Consider the following 14,550-nt stretch of genomic DNA (forward strand, 5'->3'; position numbering starts at 1 on the left):
AAAACTGCTCGAGCCAGCACTGAGAAGTAAAATGATCTCTTCAGAAACAATTAATCGTTTTTGGGTTGCTCAGTGTGGGAGAGGAAGATGGTTTGGAAACTACAAAGGTGTCTTAAAGGGTTCAGTTTTTAGCTTCAGCTGCAGAATGCTAAAAAAGACGGGAAATTAGCCGAACAATTACTCGCCCTGAATCCAGACTGTATAATCCTCTGATTGTTTTGGAGCTCACGGGGGTTGGAGAGTGTGTCTGATTGTACTGGCTCGGAGCCAAACTTGACAGTGACCTTTCCTTCATGGGAACCTCTCACAAACAGGATGTGGACGGAGCTCAATGGGCTCACTGTCAGTGAACTGCTGTGTTTTCATTCCACACTACAATACGTAACCCCGCTAATGTAAATGTCATACAAGCAAGACGAAATGTAGCATCTGAGCATAAACTCTGTTTTCGAGCCCCCATGTCGACCTCATCACCTCGAAATTCCTCAAATAAAACATCCTGTTTCTTATAAAACTGGGGCATGCCCCTCCCTGAGGGGGCAGAGGCTTTGCAGGGGATGGCTTGCATGACCACGAGGGAAAATGTGGAGAGGAAATGAAACTGAATTAATTTGATTCATGTAAACAATAATCAAGGGTCCTCTCGTGCTAGCAAAGAGCAATATCCAGGTTAGCATGATTTCTTTAGCCAGAAAAGTGACACGTAAGGTACAAACAGATGGATAAGGTTGACAAAAAAAAGTCTCTCACTTCAAAACAGCAATAACACAAGCTCAGGACAAACTCACAGTAAACTGTCCGGAAAGGCTTATCAACAACCCTGAAACTCCATTTCCCAGAATCCCCTTCTCTCAACTCTCAACTCTGCTTCTTAAAGGAGCAGCAGTCTCTGGTGAATGTCTCTATAACATCTCCTTACTGCGGGTCACCACTCTACTGTCATTTTATCTATTTGTTTACTTATTCATTTTATCTTTTTATTTATTGGTTTTATTCTGCCTCTGGTGTTGCATAACTTATGGTAGCGTTTTCTCAGCTACTTGTAATGTAGAGTCCTATTTTTAAGTTCTTTACTTAATCACAAAGTCTTTTTTTATTCATGTGTGTGTCTGCCTGTGTGTGTGTGTGTTGGGGGGGGTTACACTCTTTTAGGGATTTTTTTTTAACTTTGTCATTTTTACTTATTATTGTACTGCAGAGCTATTTAGTTGTCAAGCAAATAAAGATCTGACTAACTTTAATGTACTTGAAGTGTGCACTGTGCAGCTGTATTATCAATGAAAATGGAGGCATCAGATTGGGAATCAGTATCGGCAGCTAATCAATACTAAAGCAACATTACGCAACTTTTCATTTATTGTTGAGTCCCATTCCCAGTTCATCAAAAACCAACGTGTTTGGATGGGCGGACTGAAGCACCAATCCAAAGCGGTATTTAATGACTTGGAAACAACACTAAACAATTGACAATAAATTGCATAATGGTGCTTTTAAATGACTCAAATCAGGCTCAGGAGCAAAAAGAAAAAAAAAACCTCATTGAGACTTCCCTTCTCTCTTTGGCATTGTTTTATTGAAATGGTAAATGCACCACTTTCTTCTCAAGGTAGTTATTAGTTGTCTATGTCTGCTGTTTGGTCCTCTGCAGCAGATTAATCAAAGCTCTTTGTGTGAGAGAGCGCTGAGATTCATCTTAAACACAGATGCTAAATCTCTCTGTAGAGCTGGTGATTCAGGTGAAAATTCTCAGTATAAAAAGTGGATTATAGCAGTTATAAACCCAATGCCAAAGGCTGCAGAGTAAAAGATAAACACACTGATCATGGACTCTGGAAATATTGATTGTTTCTCTCTTACTGCATGTCAGATCAATCAGTTGTATCATATGACTCCTGTGAGCTACCATTACTGAATGCATGTTTTGTACAAACAAAGCCACACAGGTGAAAACTAAAAACGCGCAGCAGAGGGAAAAAGTTCCATGAAATCAGGACAAAATCCATTTGGGTGCTATGAAATCGTCTGCCAGTGTCAGACGTAACCCGGCAACATCGTGTGTTGTTGTCCAAATGGAAAATATCCTGGGAACATTTGTGGAGTCAGGTGGAGAACTCTGCCAGGTCAGACATTCAGCGCTATGATTTATGTGTGTGTTCTGGATTATTAAAAAACCAGCTCGATGCAAAATTCGTTTTTCAGACAACTGCTGTAACAACACATGTTCACTAGTATTCATTCTTTTTTAAAATTTGAAAAAAAAACCTTGCTTTTTCAAAATAACCAGCCAAAAGGGAATTAGACTGGATAAACGTGTAACTCAACGCCTTGGTTTGCAAAATATGTCATAAACTGGGAATGAAAGTTGATCTGACAGTGATGTGTGTGTTTTTAAGAAATATTGTGAGAGTGTGACCGATGTTTGAGGGTTCATATCAGCAAAGAAATCTATAGCTAGAAGCTCAAGAGGATGACGATATGACTTTCATTTGAATCTGATAAATAAAATAAAAAATCACTTAAAATCCCCTTCGAGTGTGAACTATACTTAATAACATTTTCTTTGACTGTAACATTTTCCTTTCACCTCTGTCTTTTTACCTATTAAAGCTCACCTAAATCCTCTTTTTGACTGAAAAAGTCACTTAAATTGACATTTGGACTATGAACAAACACACTATGCAATAGCTGTGACCTCCATGCCCAATTTCACCTCCTCGGACAAAGGAAGGAGAAATTACTGTGGATCGACCAACTCACAGAGCAGGCTATACAGGTGCTGGTCCCTAAAACATTTCTTAAATTAAAAAAAAAAACCTTAAAAAGTTTCCTTCATTTCTCTCATTATCCTGAAAAATCCCCTTCAAATGAAGAGCTCACCCTGAAATATAAAATACATATCTATCTTCTTACCTGTAGTGATATTTATTCTCTATATTTGCGAAATATGGCTTTTTTGAATCCCCTAAAATGCCACCTCATGCTAGCTACAAACCTTTTTGTTTTTTAATTGGCATGTTTCCATTAGGCATATTTTATATTCTCAATTTAAATTTGCACAATTTAAGAGTTAATAGCACCACAGGTAAAAGGAAACATATGGATTTTTAATTTGGGGTTGAAAAGTCCCTTTTAAAGCTCTCTTCAACTTAAATTCTCTCCTTCACCATTAAAAATCCACTCATTGACCTCTTTCCGCAGTTCATTGAGGATATCACGCAGCTGGAGGCAACACGATCCTGTTTCAGATCAACAATATTCTCCTTTGTTCAGGTTCTGATTAATAAAAAAAGTTCACTTTCTGTACACACGCAGACACACTCCCAGGTTGCGTATTCTCTCTGACTTTTGGCTTTATGAATGGGGGAATTCAGGATCAGATTGAGCGTGAAAGCAAGGTTCAGCCAGTGGGTGGGTGATTTGGAGAGCAGCGGCGTGCGTTGTGTGAGCACACAGAGCCCCCGGCTGCTGTGCACTGTGAGATAACAGCGTGAACAGACTGAGGCGACCTGAAGGAAAACTATACACACACGCTGTTCTGCCACCGGGGACAACTACTGTACTACAGGTATACTAACAGACTGCCGAATGATCTCTCATCCGCTGAGGATTGTAGTCACAGAGACTCTAATCCAGGACAGTCTTATTATAGCCTCCGTCTATTTTTACCTTCCTTGAACATGGACATTAAAGCTGCATTTACTTTGCTGAGACATCGGCTTTGTTTTTTACTTTTCTTTTATTTATTTATATCCTTCACTTTGCTGCAAAGCAAGCCAATACACACTGCTCTTCCATTAATCATTTAGCTTATTTATCAAGAAAAAGTGCCAAACATTCTCCTGCTCATGCTTCACATATGTCAAGATGTACTGTTTTTTTCTGTTTATTATCATTTGAGGCTGCATATTCTTCTTATTTATTAATATTAATAATACATTTAACTATTTTTTACATATGTTGATCATTTATAAGGTATTGAGTAGTTTAGCCTTTAAAATTCCAAAAATATGTGAAAAATACCCATCACAAGTTTCCAGAGTCCAATGCACCATCTCCAGATCAGTTGTTAGACCAACTAAACTGTCTAAAATCTAAATATATTCAATTTACAGTGATGCAAAACCCAGAAAAATAGCAGACCTAATAACATTATCCTGGCTTAAATAGCTCATGATCAAGGTTGTTGAACTGAAATCTGGAAACTGAATATCTAAAACTGAATATCAGACAAAACAAGTGATTTAAGATGTCACCATGGACAGTAATTTTATCAGCGTAAAACACATTTAATTCAAAGCCAACAAAAACGAATTAAAACTCACAAAAACTGTCCTAGATTGTCTTTCCGCTGTTTCAACAATCTCCAACTCTGGTTTAGTTGAAATAAACCCAGACAGAAAATATGTCGCTTCAATTACTGTTAATTTAAAAAGAGAGGTGGATTTGCCTGTGGCAATTTTGGAGCTGTTTCTGATTTAACCAAAGAATTTTACACTTTAACCGGTCTATATTTGTAGGGATCCTTTTACTGATGTTGTCAGACATTGGGAATAACAATCTGAGCCTGTAAGAGGCAAAAACAAACACTTTATAAAGTGACGGGGCACAAAGGCCCCGTTCTCGCTCAATACTGGACCAATTTCAGACATTATTATCCACTTAAACACAAAAAGCATGGGGAAATAGGTTGAAAAATACCTAAGCTGGCATTTTTTGTTGACCGTGGTGAATTTCCATTATTGGCATAATTGCGATCATCATCTCCAGCAGCACCCACAGAGACTGATGGAGAAGCACAATAAAAGGGACTCTGTAAAAACAGGCTGCATTTACACCAACATCATAAAATGCAGAGATCTTGATCAAGCACTGACAGCTTTTACATTAAACAATATGATGCTGCAAATAGTTGAAAAGCTTGGCTAATTAACAGTTTGTTTTTCACAAAAAAAAAAAAAAGATGTGAGTCAAATCTGTAATGCATAGAAATAGTTGTTTCTGTAAAAACGTGATTTCAGCGTGTTTTGGAGCCATTGTCAGACTTTTGAGCTTATTTTGATGATTATCAGGATATTATCGAGAATCACAGTTATTTTGGCGATGATAATCATGACATGAAATTATAATAAAATCATTTGTTTATTTGTTGACACGCACCTTTTAACTCACTCTGGTTTATGCATCTGAGATTTGGAGAACAGGCGTGAGTCACATAAGCTCTGCACCCAGGTGGTGAACTTGTTGAGGTTCATTCATATTTGATGAGTTCTGCCTTAAGTACGTCCCTGCCTGTGCAGCTGACCCGGCCGACTCCATCTGTCCACAACAAACCAGTTAGATCTGCTGTTATACGGACACCACCCCTAATGGGCGGAGATGGAGGGATGAAACGCTCAGATTCAGCATTATGATCTAAACTCATAATTTAATTAGTTATGCAGAACAACATGAAACACACAGAGTTCCTTTGTCAATGCTGCAGACTTATGTAGTTCTGATTAAATTAAACCTCATTCATTTCCTCTCAAGCATCTGTTTGGATTAATAAGCTCATCCACTCTTCACACGGACGCCCAGCGGTTGCAGAAGCACTTCCGGCCCAGAACCATATGGAGAAAATAAATCCACAAAGTCACTGAGAGAGCAGCTATCTCATGCAACAGAGTTTTTTAATTCTCAAGAAAAAAACATTTAAAATCTGTCCTTGACTGACTTTTTCTTTCATGCACTGTTTAAGAATAGGCAGTGGATCCTCTCAGGTCTGACTTAATCACTGTTGGACTACAACCCCTGCTAATCCTCTGATCTCTCCACCAACTGGCTGCTGCGCCTCGAGCACTCTCCAGAGAGTCGAGGGGGAAGTGATTCACCTGTGAGGTTGCCTGTTTTCACCAAGGACACCATGATATCAACGCAGGCCAAAATATGTTTTGAATTATTCTAAGTCATGATATCATAATCACATTTCAGCATTCTTTGTCTCTATAAACAATAAAAACAAACAAAATATACAAATAAATCAAGCTTAAATTCAACTAAAGGTGAGAATTTTCTCTTGATTAGTTTTCTGCATTTCCAATATGTCATATTTTTTGTATTTTTCATTAGTTTAGACGAATGTCAGTTTGGTTTAACAGCTCTTCTTATAGTTGTTTGCATAGTAGGGATGCAGCTATTTCAAAGTGGCATCTTCAGCTTGCACAACTAAAATTACAAAACCCACAAATATTCAACTTTTAATCACGTCAAAAAGAGAAGCAGCAAGTCCTTGCATTTATAAAGTGGAAAACAGCGTTTAATGCATTGCTCCCACTGGACCAACAAACATGCAACACCTTTTATATAACGTTAGTGTGTTCTTTTCTTTTATATTCACCTCCTGGCAGCAAACTCGACATGCCAATCAAACTTTTTGACATGCAAGACTGCAGAAAACATTGCTGTGACTCAGCAGATGTGCACATCAGCTCCTCTGCAAGTCTCTGCAGCCGACAGTTACCCACAACAACCCTCTCTCTCTCTCTCTCTGTTTCCACAGAGACGCTGACATGTATCTTTGAAGAATAGTGATTCCATTTAAGGACGTCTGAATGAATATGAACCTGGAGTCAAAGTCTGATCTGAGATGAGTTGTTGGTCACTTTGACTGCCCTGTCTTACACCATGTTCAGCCAGGGCTCCTGAGCACAGGGGCCTAAAAGGCCCCACGTGCTCTCTAGCAGCCACCGCCCCACATACATCATGTTATCACTCTGATTATTATAGTGAATAGATTTGATTTTTTACAGCAGGATTTGTAACTGAACTGACTGAAATATTAACATCAGTCACTTAACACAGATCATAGCAGGGACACTCAAGCTGCTTTGCTCAGGAGCCACTTTTCAAAATGACAGGAGACCAGGGGCCACTTAATAAACAAATATTAATAATATTTTTTTATGCAATATATTAAATTAAATGCCTGTTTTTAACCTGTCAGTATTTGCTGTCCTCACTCATACTTGCCAAGATGCTAGGATCTGAGGACATCGGGGGCTTAGCCTGTACCTCTGTTGTGGGATTTGAAGGATCCTCCCCTGACTCTTAAAAAAAATGAAAAAAAAAAAAAAAATCTCTTTTTCAAACGAACTCTCCAATTACACCCCGAAGCTATGGAACACACTACCTAAAAAGAAAGCTAAAAATGTATCTGTTCACTCTAGCATTTAACAGGCTTTGATTTTGACTTGTAAAGGCATTTATGGCTACAGCATCTGAGTGCAAGACAAATTTCCCTATGGGGACAATAAAGTACATCTTATCATATTGTATTTCCTAATATGGGCCTGAAACTCTTTCTTTTTACACTTCACACTGCTGCAATTAGTTTAAAATGTTGTATCTTACTTGATTTAATTATTTATGGTTTTATGGCTAAACAATACAATGCTAATATTAAGCTGTGATTCCCTCTGCATACTCTGTTTTAATTACATATATTTTGTTTTTAAACTGTATTTCAATGTCCTTTTAAACTTAACTGCCTTGTTGGCCTGTTTTATGTCTATTATATCTATTGTCATGTGAAGCACTCAGTTCATATTATGACCTTAAGCTGCATTTCTTGTATAAAAGTACTGAAAGTTGAAAAAGAAAAATCCCAATGGGGATGAATTAGTGTCAATTAGAAGCTGGTCAGCAGTGGTCCAAATTCGGCACACGGGACATACATTTAGTCAGTGCTATATAGATTTGGGCCCATTTGAGTACTTCAACCCCTTAGCCTGTCCCTTGTAGGGCTGTTTGATAATGAGAAGTAATACATCTGTCTATCTGCACAAAGCATTGGCCCATGTTTGTATCAAGAGCCCAAAATAAGACACACATCTCCCTCCAAATGTCTTTTTGTTCTGCATCTTCTGAGCCATCTTTGACTATTTAACCCAATTACTTCACTTCAGCATGCAAAGACGGTGACCTCCTTCCTGATCAGCTCTGCCTGCATGCATCTTCCCTTCATCACACCACTGAGAGAGAAACATGGAAGGAAATAGGACCCACCGTCCCCTCCCTTCCCCTGTCTCCCCTCCCTTCCCCTCCCTATTCTCTACTTTCCATTGAACCAGCACCACCATCCCTGCAGCTCCGCTATGAATTCAGGGAAATAATCTGCCCAACACCATTAACGTGCCCTTGAATGCTTCTGCAAATCTAAAAATAAAATTCAAAGGACAGTTTTAGTAAAGTGAAAGGAGAGCTTGGGAATAATTCAGCCGGGTAGTAAGCGGATGCAGGGAAGCATTTGTCCCAACCAGTTGGTGTGCAGTGATACCACCGGCGACCAGACACACCGTGTAACAAAGAGCACCGGCGTGAAATCTCAACTGTCATGCAAACCATGCACAAAGACTGCAAGACTGGAGTGAGAGTCTGCAGCAGCAATAAAAACTCTCAGGGGTCGGTTTTATTGGAAAGGAGCACTTGTCGCAAAGATGCTGCAAAAAAAAAAAAAGACATTTACAACCTCTGTGGCCACATTGATTTATCGATCCTAACGTGCAATCTGTGTCTGTGAAGCTGATTTTCACAATAAAACCAAAATGCATCTGCTAAATGCATTCAAAGAAAGCACTCGTATCCTTCAGATTTGAGTTGTGGAGGGGCGCAGCGGTCCAGGCACCACGCCGCCCCGGTGACGTCCTGCACCCGCAGGCCCACGCGACCACACACCGGACACCCAGCTGCGTATTCTCTCATCTACTTTAACTTTTTTTGAAAGACATCTCAGCACTCACTGTGATGCGGGGGATGTTCTTCTTGCCCTGATAGCCAGACATCTTCACCGGTTGGTTCGTCTCGCGCTGCGCCAATCAATGCGACGGGATGTGCGGGTTGCTCGCGGGGTCGACACGAGGATGGCGGAGAAGAAGAAGCTCGCAGCTGATCCTCCCGGAGGCCACAAATGTTAAAAACCAAAACTAACTCTCAACTCGCGTCCTGGCAGCCTCCCCGGTCTCCGCCGATGCAGCAAACCTCTCCTTCCCAGACGGAGTCAGACAAGAGGGAGGAGGGGAGGAGGAGGTGGGAGGGACCGCCTGCCCGAGAGCCTCTTCCCATAAAAGAACCCCACGGAGCATGCGCAGAGCCTCGCCCTGCTCCATTGACAGGAAAAAGCCACTAATGCCATCAATTGCTCTCCTCGGATTAGTGAGGAGAGTGCACCAAGTGAACAAGTGGAGAAACACCCAGCAGCCATCTTAACTCGACTTGTGCTGTCATCAAAATCTAAAGTTTATTAGGATAAATTAAATCTCATCTGATCATTTCACCTGTTTCTTGCTTCCAAAAACTTAATGTCAGCTGTTTTCTTGAATCACTATTTATTGGTGATTCAGAGAGTTCCAAGATAGTTTTAAAATGGGACCAAAGACAGTAAGTTAAACTTGTTAGGGTCAGAGAAAACTGCATAGGAGGCGAAGAAAACTTTGATTTTTATATAATATTGAGTAAAAGTAACTTGCACTGATGGAAATTATTCTCCATACACTGCAGAAGCCTGAGAAGAAACCTATGAGTCTTCTGAGTTGAATATGAGGCTGTTTACCCCAATTACTCTTGTTTAAGTAAAAATCAGACTGAAAAAAAGTTTACTTCATAATAAATTTGGGATCCACTGTAATATCTGCACATCATCAGCCGATATAGGCTTTAAAATTAAATATCTGAATCAGCAAACACGCTGATTTCTGCCAATATCACAAACTGATTTTTTTTATTGACAAAATGAACATGTACAAAACATTTTCATTTTGTCATGTTCATAATATAGTTTTTTGTTTGTTTTTTCCCTAAGGGGTCAATTTATCTTTGCCTAAATATGCTGGATTTATGTTAACTTGTATTATACAGACATATTTTCATTTCTGAAAACAAAATTACAAAACAATAATTTGACCAAGACAGTAGAGCCTACATTGTGTTTTGTATTTAGTTATTCTACAACTGTCTCCATCATTTAAAAAAAAAAAAAAAATGTTGAGGATGGCTAAACTTAACTTCTGCTGTCTAAAACAAGGCAAACAATTGTCTGATGTTATTTTTTTAAAGTTACATAACATAGTTAGAGGTGGAATTTGGCATAACAAGCATTAATCATGTTAAAATCTATTCTGTTATATTGTGCTGAAGTTCACAGAATGATTTTTTATCTGACAAAACTACTACATTTGAATGCCATAATAATCTGAGTTACTCTAATTGCTAATCTCTAATTAAGGATCTACTTTTAAAAATGTTGCACTAGTGTTCTTGAGGTGAAATAATTATTAGCTCAAGTTCAAACTTTGGTGCTTTGCAGTCTGTCAGAGGTGGAAGAAGATATTTTACATCAGTTAAATAAAAAAATACCAACGTGTGGACATACTTTGCTTCAAGTAAAATTAAAGCATTCAATATTTTATTCGAGTACAGAATTATTAGCAAATTACACTTAAAGTACTGAAAGTAAATGTACTCATAATGCAGACTAACCTATTTCAGAAAATGTTTATCATTTAATTAGGTTATTATTACTGACGCATCAATGAGTAATGGTGGGGCTACTTTCAATTACTTAATATACTTTAGGCATCTTGTGAATTACGGGGAACAATAGTCTTATTTCACAATATTTGGAAGTAAATATTTCCCTCTGAAATATAGCAAAGAAAAAAGTATTTTTATAGGAAAATACTCAAGTAAATCACTATTGTACTTAAGTACTTGAGTAAATGTACTCAGTTACTTTCCACCACTGCAGTCTGCAAACCTGATGATCAGGCATGATTGTAAGATATAAGCCAGCTTTTAAACATCCCACAGTTTAATTTGATCTCCCTTATTAGCAATTAATGTCAAATGTATATTCTTTTATAAGAGTAGAGTATAAGGCACATTACTACGCATGTAAGACATAAATAGAGACACAAGAGAGAGTAGCTAAAGAGCAGATTGAGTGTCTTGCTTCCAATCGATATGTAACATGAAGCTCACCACCACTGCACAAAGCTTTTAACAGCATCCTGAGTGCTTAAATATGAAGTAAAGGAAGCCCTGATACAGTTAGTTCTTCCATTTACCACCCAACTATAGAACCTGGATGTGAGTTTGAAGCAGGGATGGAAAAGCTGACTGATTTTCCTGCAAGTCATGCAAGTCAGAGCTGCCATGTCTTATCCATCAGCTCCACACCCTGAATTCTGCTGTTCAAGAGCATAAAGGCATGAGCAACACAATGCAGCAGGCATGCATCACATCATATGTGCATCCCACTCAGAGCCAGGCTAACATTTTGATTTTTCTCATGCAAAATTATCAACACTACGCAGATGTTTTGCTGTTTGGCCCAATGACTTTCTTGGGCAGAATCAGCTGTTCTGCGCAGCAAAAGGGCTAAAATCAACACTAATATAATCTCCAACTAACAGGAGCCACTCCCTCTGGTAGCTCTGCATGATGGGCCCTCCATCTACTCTGTTACATCACACTGCTCTCTGGGAAATGTAGTCAGGACAAGTTGTCTGGTAAGCAAACTCAAATGAGTGGCAGAGGCTGTGATTGGAACACATTTAGATGGAAATGGCGCACATTGAATGCAAAATATGCAAATGTTGCATGACAGAAATTACAGATGGAAAGAAAGCAGAGTCCAAACGACATCCACAAAAGGCATGCAAAATTACCCTTTTATCATCCAGATTCTGCAGAGCTTCCTTCCCGGTGCTCTCCCTGATCTCCACCTTCCTCGGCTGGGAGATGTCGGTCTGCCGGTCAATGACTCGGCCGTCACTCTTGCCTCTGCACGCCGACAGCGCATCAAAGTCGAGCGTCTTGTTGTCCGAGGAGCCTTCAACCGGGCAGAACACGCCACAAAATTTCTGCCTCGGCCTGGCGGGGCTGTCAGAGCCCATGCTGTTAAAGAAGCCTGGTACTTCCCCGGCGGTCGACATGACTTGCAGGCGGGGGGCTGTTAGGATTCTTGGGGAGTAGCTGCACAGATGCTCGCAGATTTTTTTTCAGCTCCGCACGCCCGGACAGCCACCGCCTTTGCCGGTTTTCAAACGCAGGTGGTCGCACTGTGACAAAAGATCTGTTAGGCTAATGCTGCATGAAAACACTCCCACTATAGAGAGAGAAATGCACCACAAATAGACCTAATATTCTAAGATATTAGGCAAAGATATGAGCTCTCTCCTAGTCTGTGTTTCTCCTCCAGATCAGCAAACAGTTTTGAAATGCTTACTCATGAGTCTAAATTCTCGCCTACAGCCAAGATCCTTATGCACGAGTCACCATATGAGGGAGAGACCACCAGTCTAGCTTTCTCAAAATAAACATCCAATAGACTATCGGAGGAGGATATTTCCCGGTGAGGGATTACCTGTAGCCTGTGTGAACCCGTCAGGAGCGCATCAGATCTGACCGTCCGGAAACGATTGCTCCTTTCTTGCCCAAAGTCTTGTTCTATGGAGCTCTAATCCATCGATCAGGGTACCGTGACCTGCCTGTCAGTGCGTCTAAAAGCTGTGTAACCTAATAAGTGAAGCATGTCATACTGTTGTGATTCAAAGAAGGGCGTTTCTGAAAGTTTGAGGTCCGATCAGCACCATGGAGAGTTCCCCCAAAGTCACACCCCGTCCAGCAGGGAAGGGCGCTGTCCCTTCAGCACCACACGGTCAGGACACAGAAAGTATAGCACACAAATGGTATAGGACAGGTATAGAAAATGCTGAATCATGAACAGATTATATATAGTAGTAATGCCACAATTCACAGAAAAGTGACCAGTTTTCGTAACAGTATAGTAAGTCACATTAAAGGGAGAGTTCGCCCCTAAATCAAAAATATAATTTTTTTTCACTTATGTTTAGTGTTATTTTTCAGTGTAAACTGTCTTGAGGTGAGCTGCTGAGTGTTGGAGATTTTGGCAGTAGAGATGTCAGCCTTCACTCCAATATCATGGAACTAGATGGCACTCGGCTTGTGGTGCACAAAGCAGCAAAAAAATACATTTCAAAAACTCAACAGCAGTGTCTCTTTACAGAAATCATGACCCAGTTATTTAAGATAAACTAAAAACCATGTTGTCAGCAATTTCATGTTGGAACTATTGTCTTTCTACCAAGCTACACCCACCAACTGTATTACGACTCAGGGTGGGTTATAGCCCTAAAATAGGCCTAATATTACAATATTTCAGGGCTTTTTTGCAATAATGATATTCTTGATGATATAGCAAAACGCTGAAAAATATAAAATATATTTCATTATTAATTACAAGACCATACAATATCAACAAAATAAATGTTGTGTATATGTAAGCATAAACATAACAGTTTGCCTTCAGATATTCAGTAAAAAAAAAAAAAAAGTGCTTTCTGCCATGCTTGTTGTTGCCATGGTTGACAGTATGATGTCATTATGTGAGCGAGTTTGAACATTGCCATGATCACAAAAAAAAAAATCACAAAAAAAACAATCATTTTAAAAATGATACCAGATTATCATGAATGATATGATAAGGCACACCCCTTAATTATCACTGCACAGAAGGAGGCATGCATCTACTTATGGACGAGAGGCTCGTACTCCTGACAGTACAAAATAAAAACATTTATAGCATCCTCCTCAGCCGAGCTGCAATGTTTGCTGGCTCAGTGGTGAGTTAGCAGTAATGCAGACTTTCTTCTTTAGGAGCCAAATTATCTGCAGAGGTCTTTTCCTCTCAGAAACAAACATACCCACATATTTAAACTCACTAAAACTAACTGCTGCTAACTAACGTGGTTAACATAAAAAATGCAAATGACCGTATCCAGAGCTGGAGTTTGGTTTGGCTGGTTTGGGTGACTGTAGAAACTCTTAATTTCAGGTTATAACAAACTAAACAAAGCATACTTTTACATTCTATTCAATTTCTGCCAATACATCTGCCTAAATATACACACTGGACCTTTAAATGATGCCTCAGGTTGCACTGTGGGAAATGTTGAATCCAGAGTTTTGGGAGTTTTGCCAATACTGGGGACTAAGGCCACGTTTAGACAAAAAAAAAAACGTCCCTTCTAAAAACAGAAAGTCCTTATTTTGCGTTTAAAAAAAAAAAACAGAAAACAATTCCCACGGATTCACAAAAAACAACCGAAACCGCAGTAGTACCCAGGCCAGTGGTTGGCCGTGTAACTTTGTAACGACAAACAATAGAAGAACACCACCCACGTGCAAAATACTATACTCCAAAACCCAGTTTCAAAAGTTTTCAATTTTAGGCCCCAAAAATGGCTTTGTCATATGAACAAAAGGCCAAACTGCAACAAAGTTTGACGTTTCATGCAAGAACCGCTACAGTGGAAACAGCTACTAAAAGAGGTTATATCTCAGCTTCGGTGATTTCTATTTTGACCATCACTTTTAAAAATGTGTCTCTTGTTTACTCATCTTGCCAACTTTACACCTTTTGCAACCAACATATCTGTAAAACATCAAGTAAAATATTTTGCCGGGAAACCTCTGTTCCAAAAGTTTTCCACT

General features: G+C 39.4%; 1 protein-coding gene across 5 annotated transcripts in view; it reads right to left on the reverse strand.

Moving 5' to 3' along the window:
• Positions 1-14,550, reverse strand: part of dpysl2b (dihydropyrimidinase like 2b) — a 48,074-nt gene that overhangs the window by 25,774 nt on the left and 7,750 nt on the right. Inside the window, exons 1-2 of one of the 5 annotated variants that reach the window (XM_042508790.2) lie at positions 12,401-12,584; positions 11,703-12,095 (exon numbers count right to left, since the gene is read on the reverse strand). The exons of 1 other annotated variant lie outside the window; for it this stretch is intronic. In XM_042508790.2, the coding sequence (XP_042364724.2) occupies positions 11,703-11,969 (267 nt within the window). In that variant the 5' untranslated portion in view covers positions 11,970-12,095; positions 12,401-12,584. Of the gene's footprint in view, positions 1-8,777; positions 9,083-11,702; positions 12,276-12,400; positions 12,585-14,550 lie in introns of those variants that run through there. 3 more of the 5 variants (XM_042508789.2, XM_042508788.2, XM_042508791.2) reach the window with 3 other exon arrangements.

This window comes from Plectropomus leopardus, chromosome 20 (assembly GCF_026936395.1).
Source record: "Plectropomus leopardus strain MGB_pleo_1.0 chromosome 20, ASM2693639v1, whole genome shotgun sequence".
Taxonomy (NCBI): Eukaryota; Metazoa; Chordata; class Actinopteri; order Perciformes; family Serranidae; genus Plectropomus; species Plectropomus leopardus.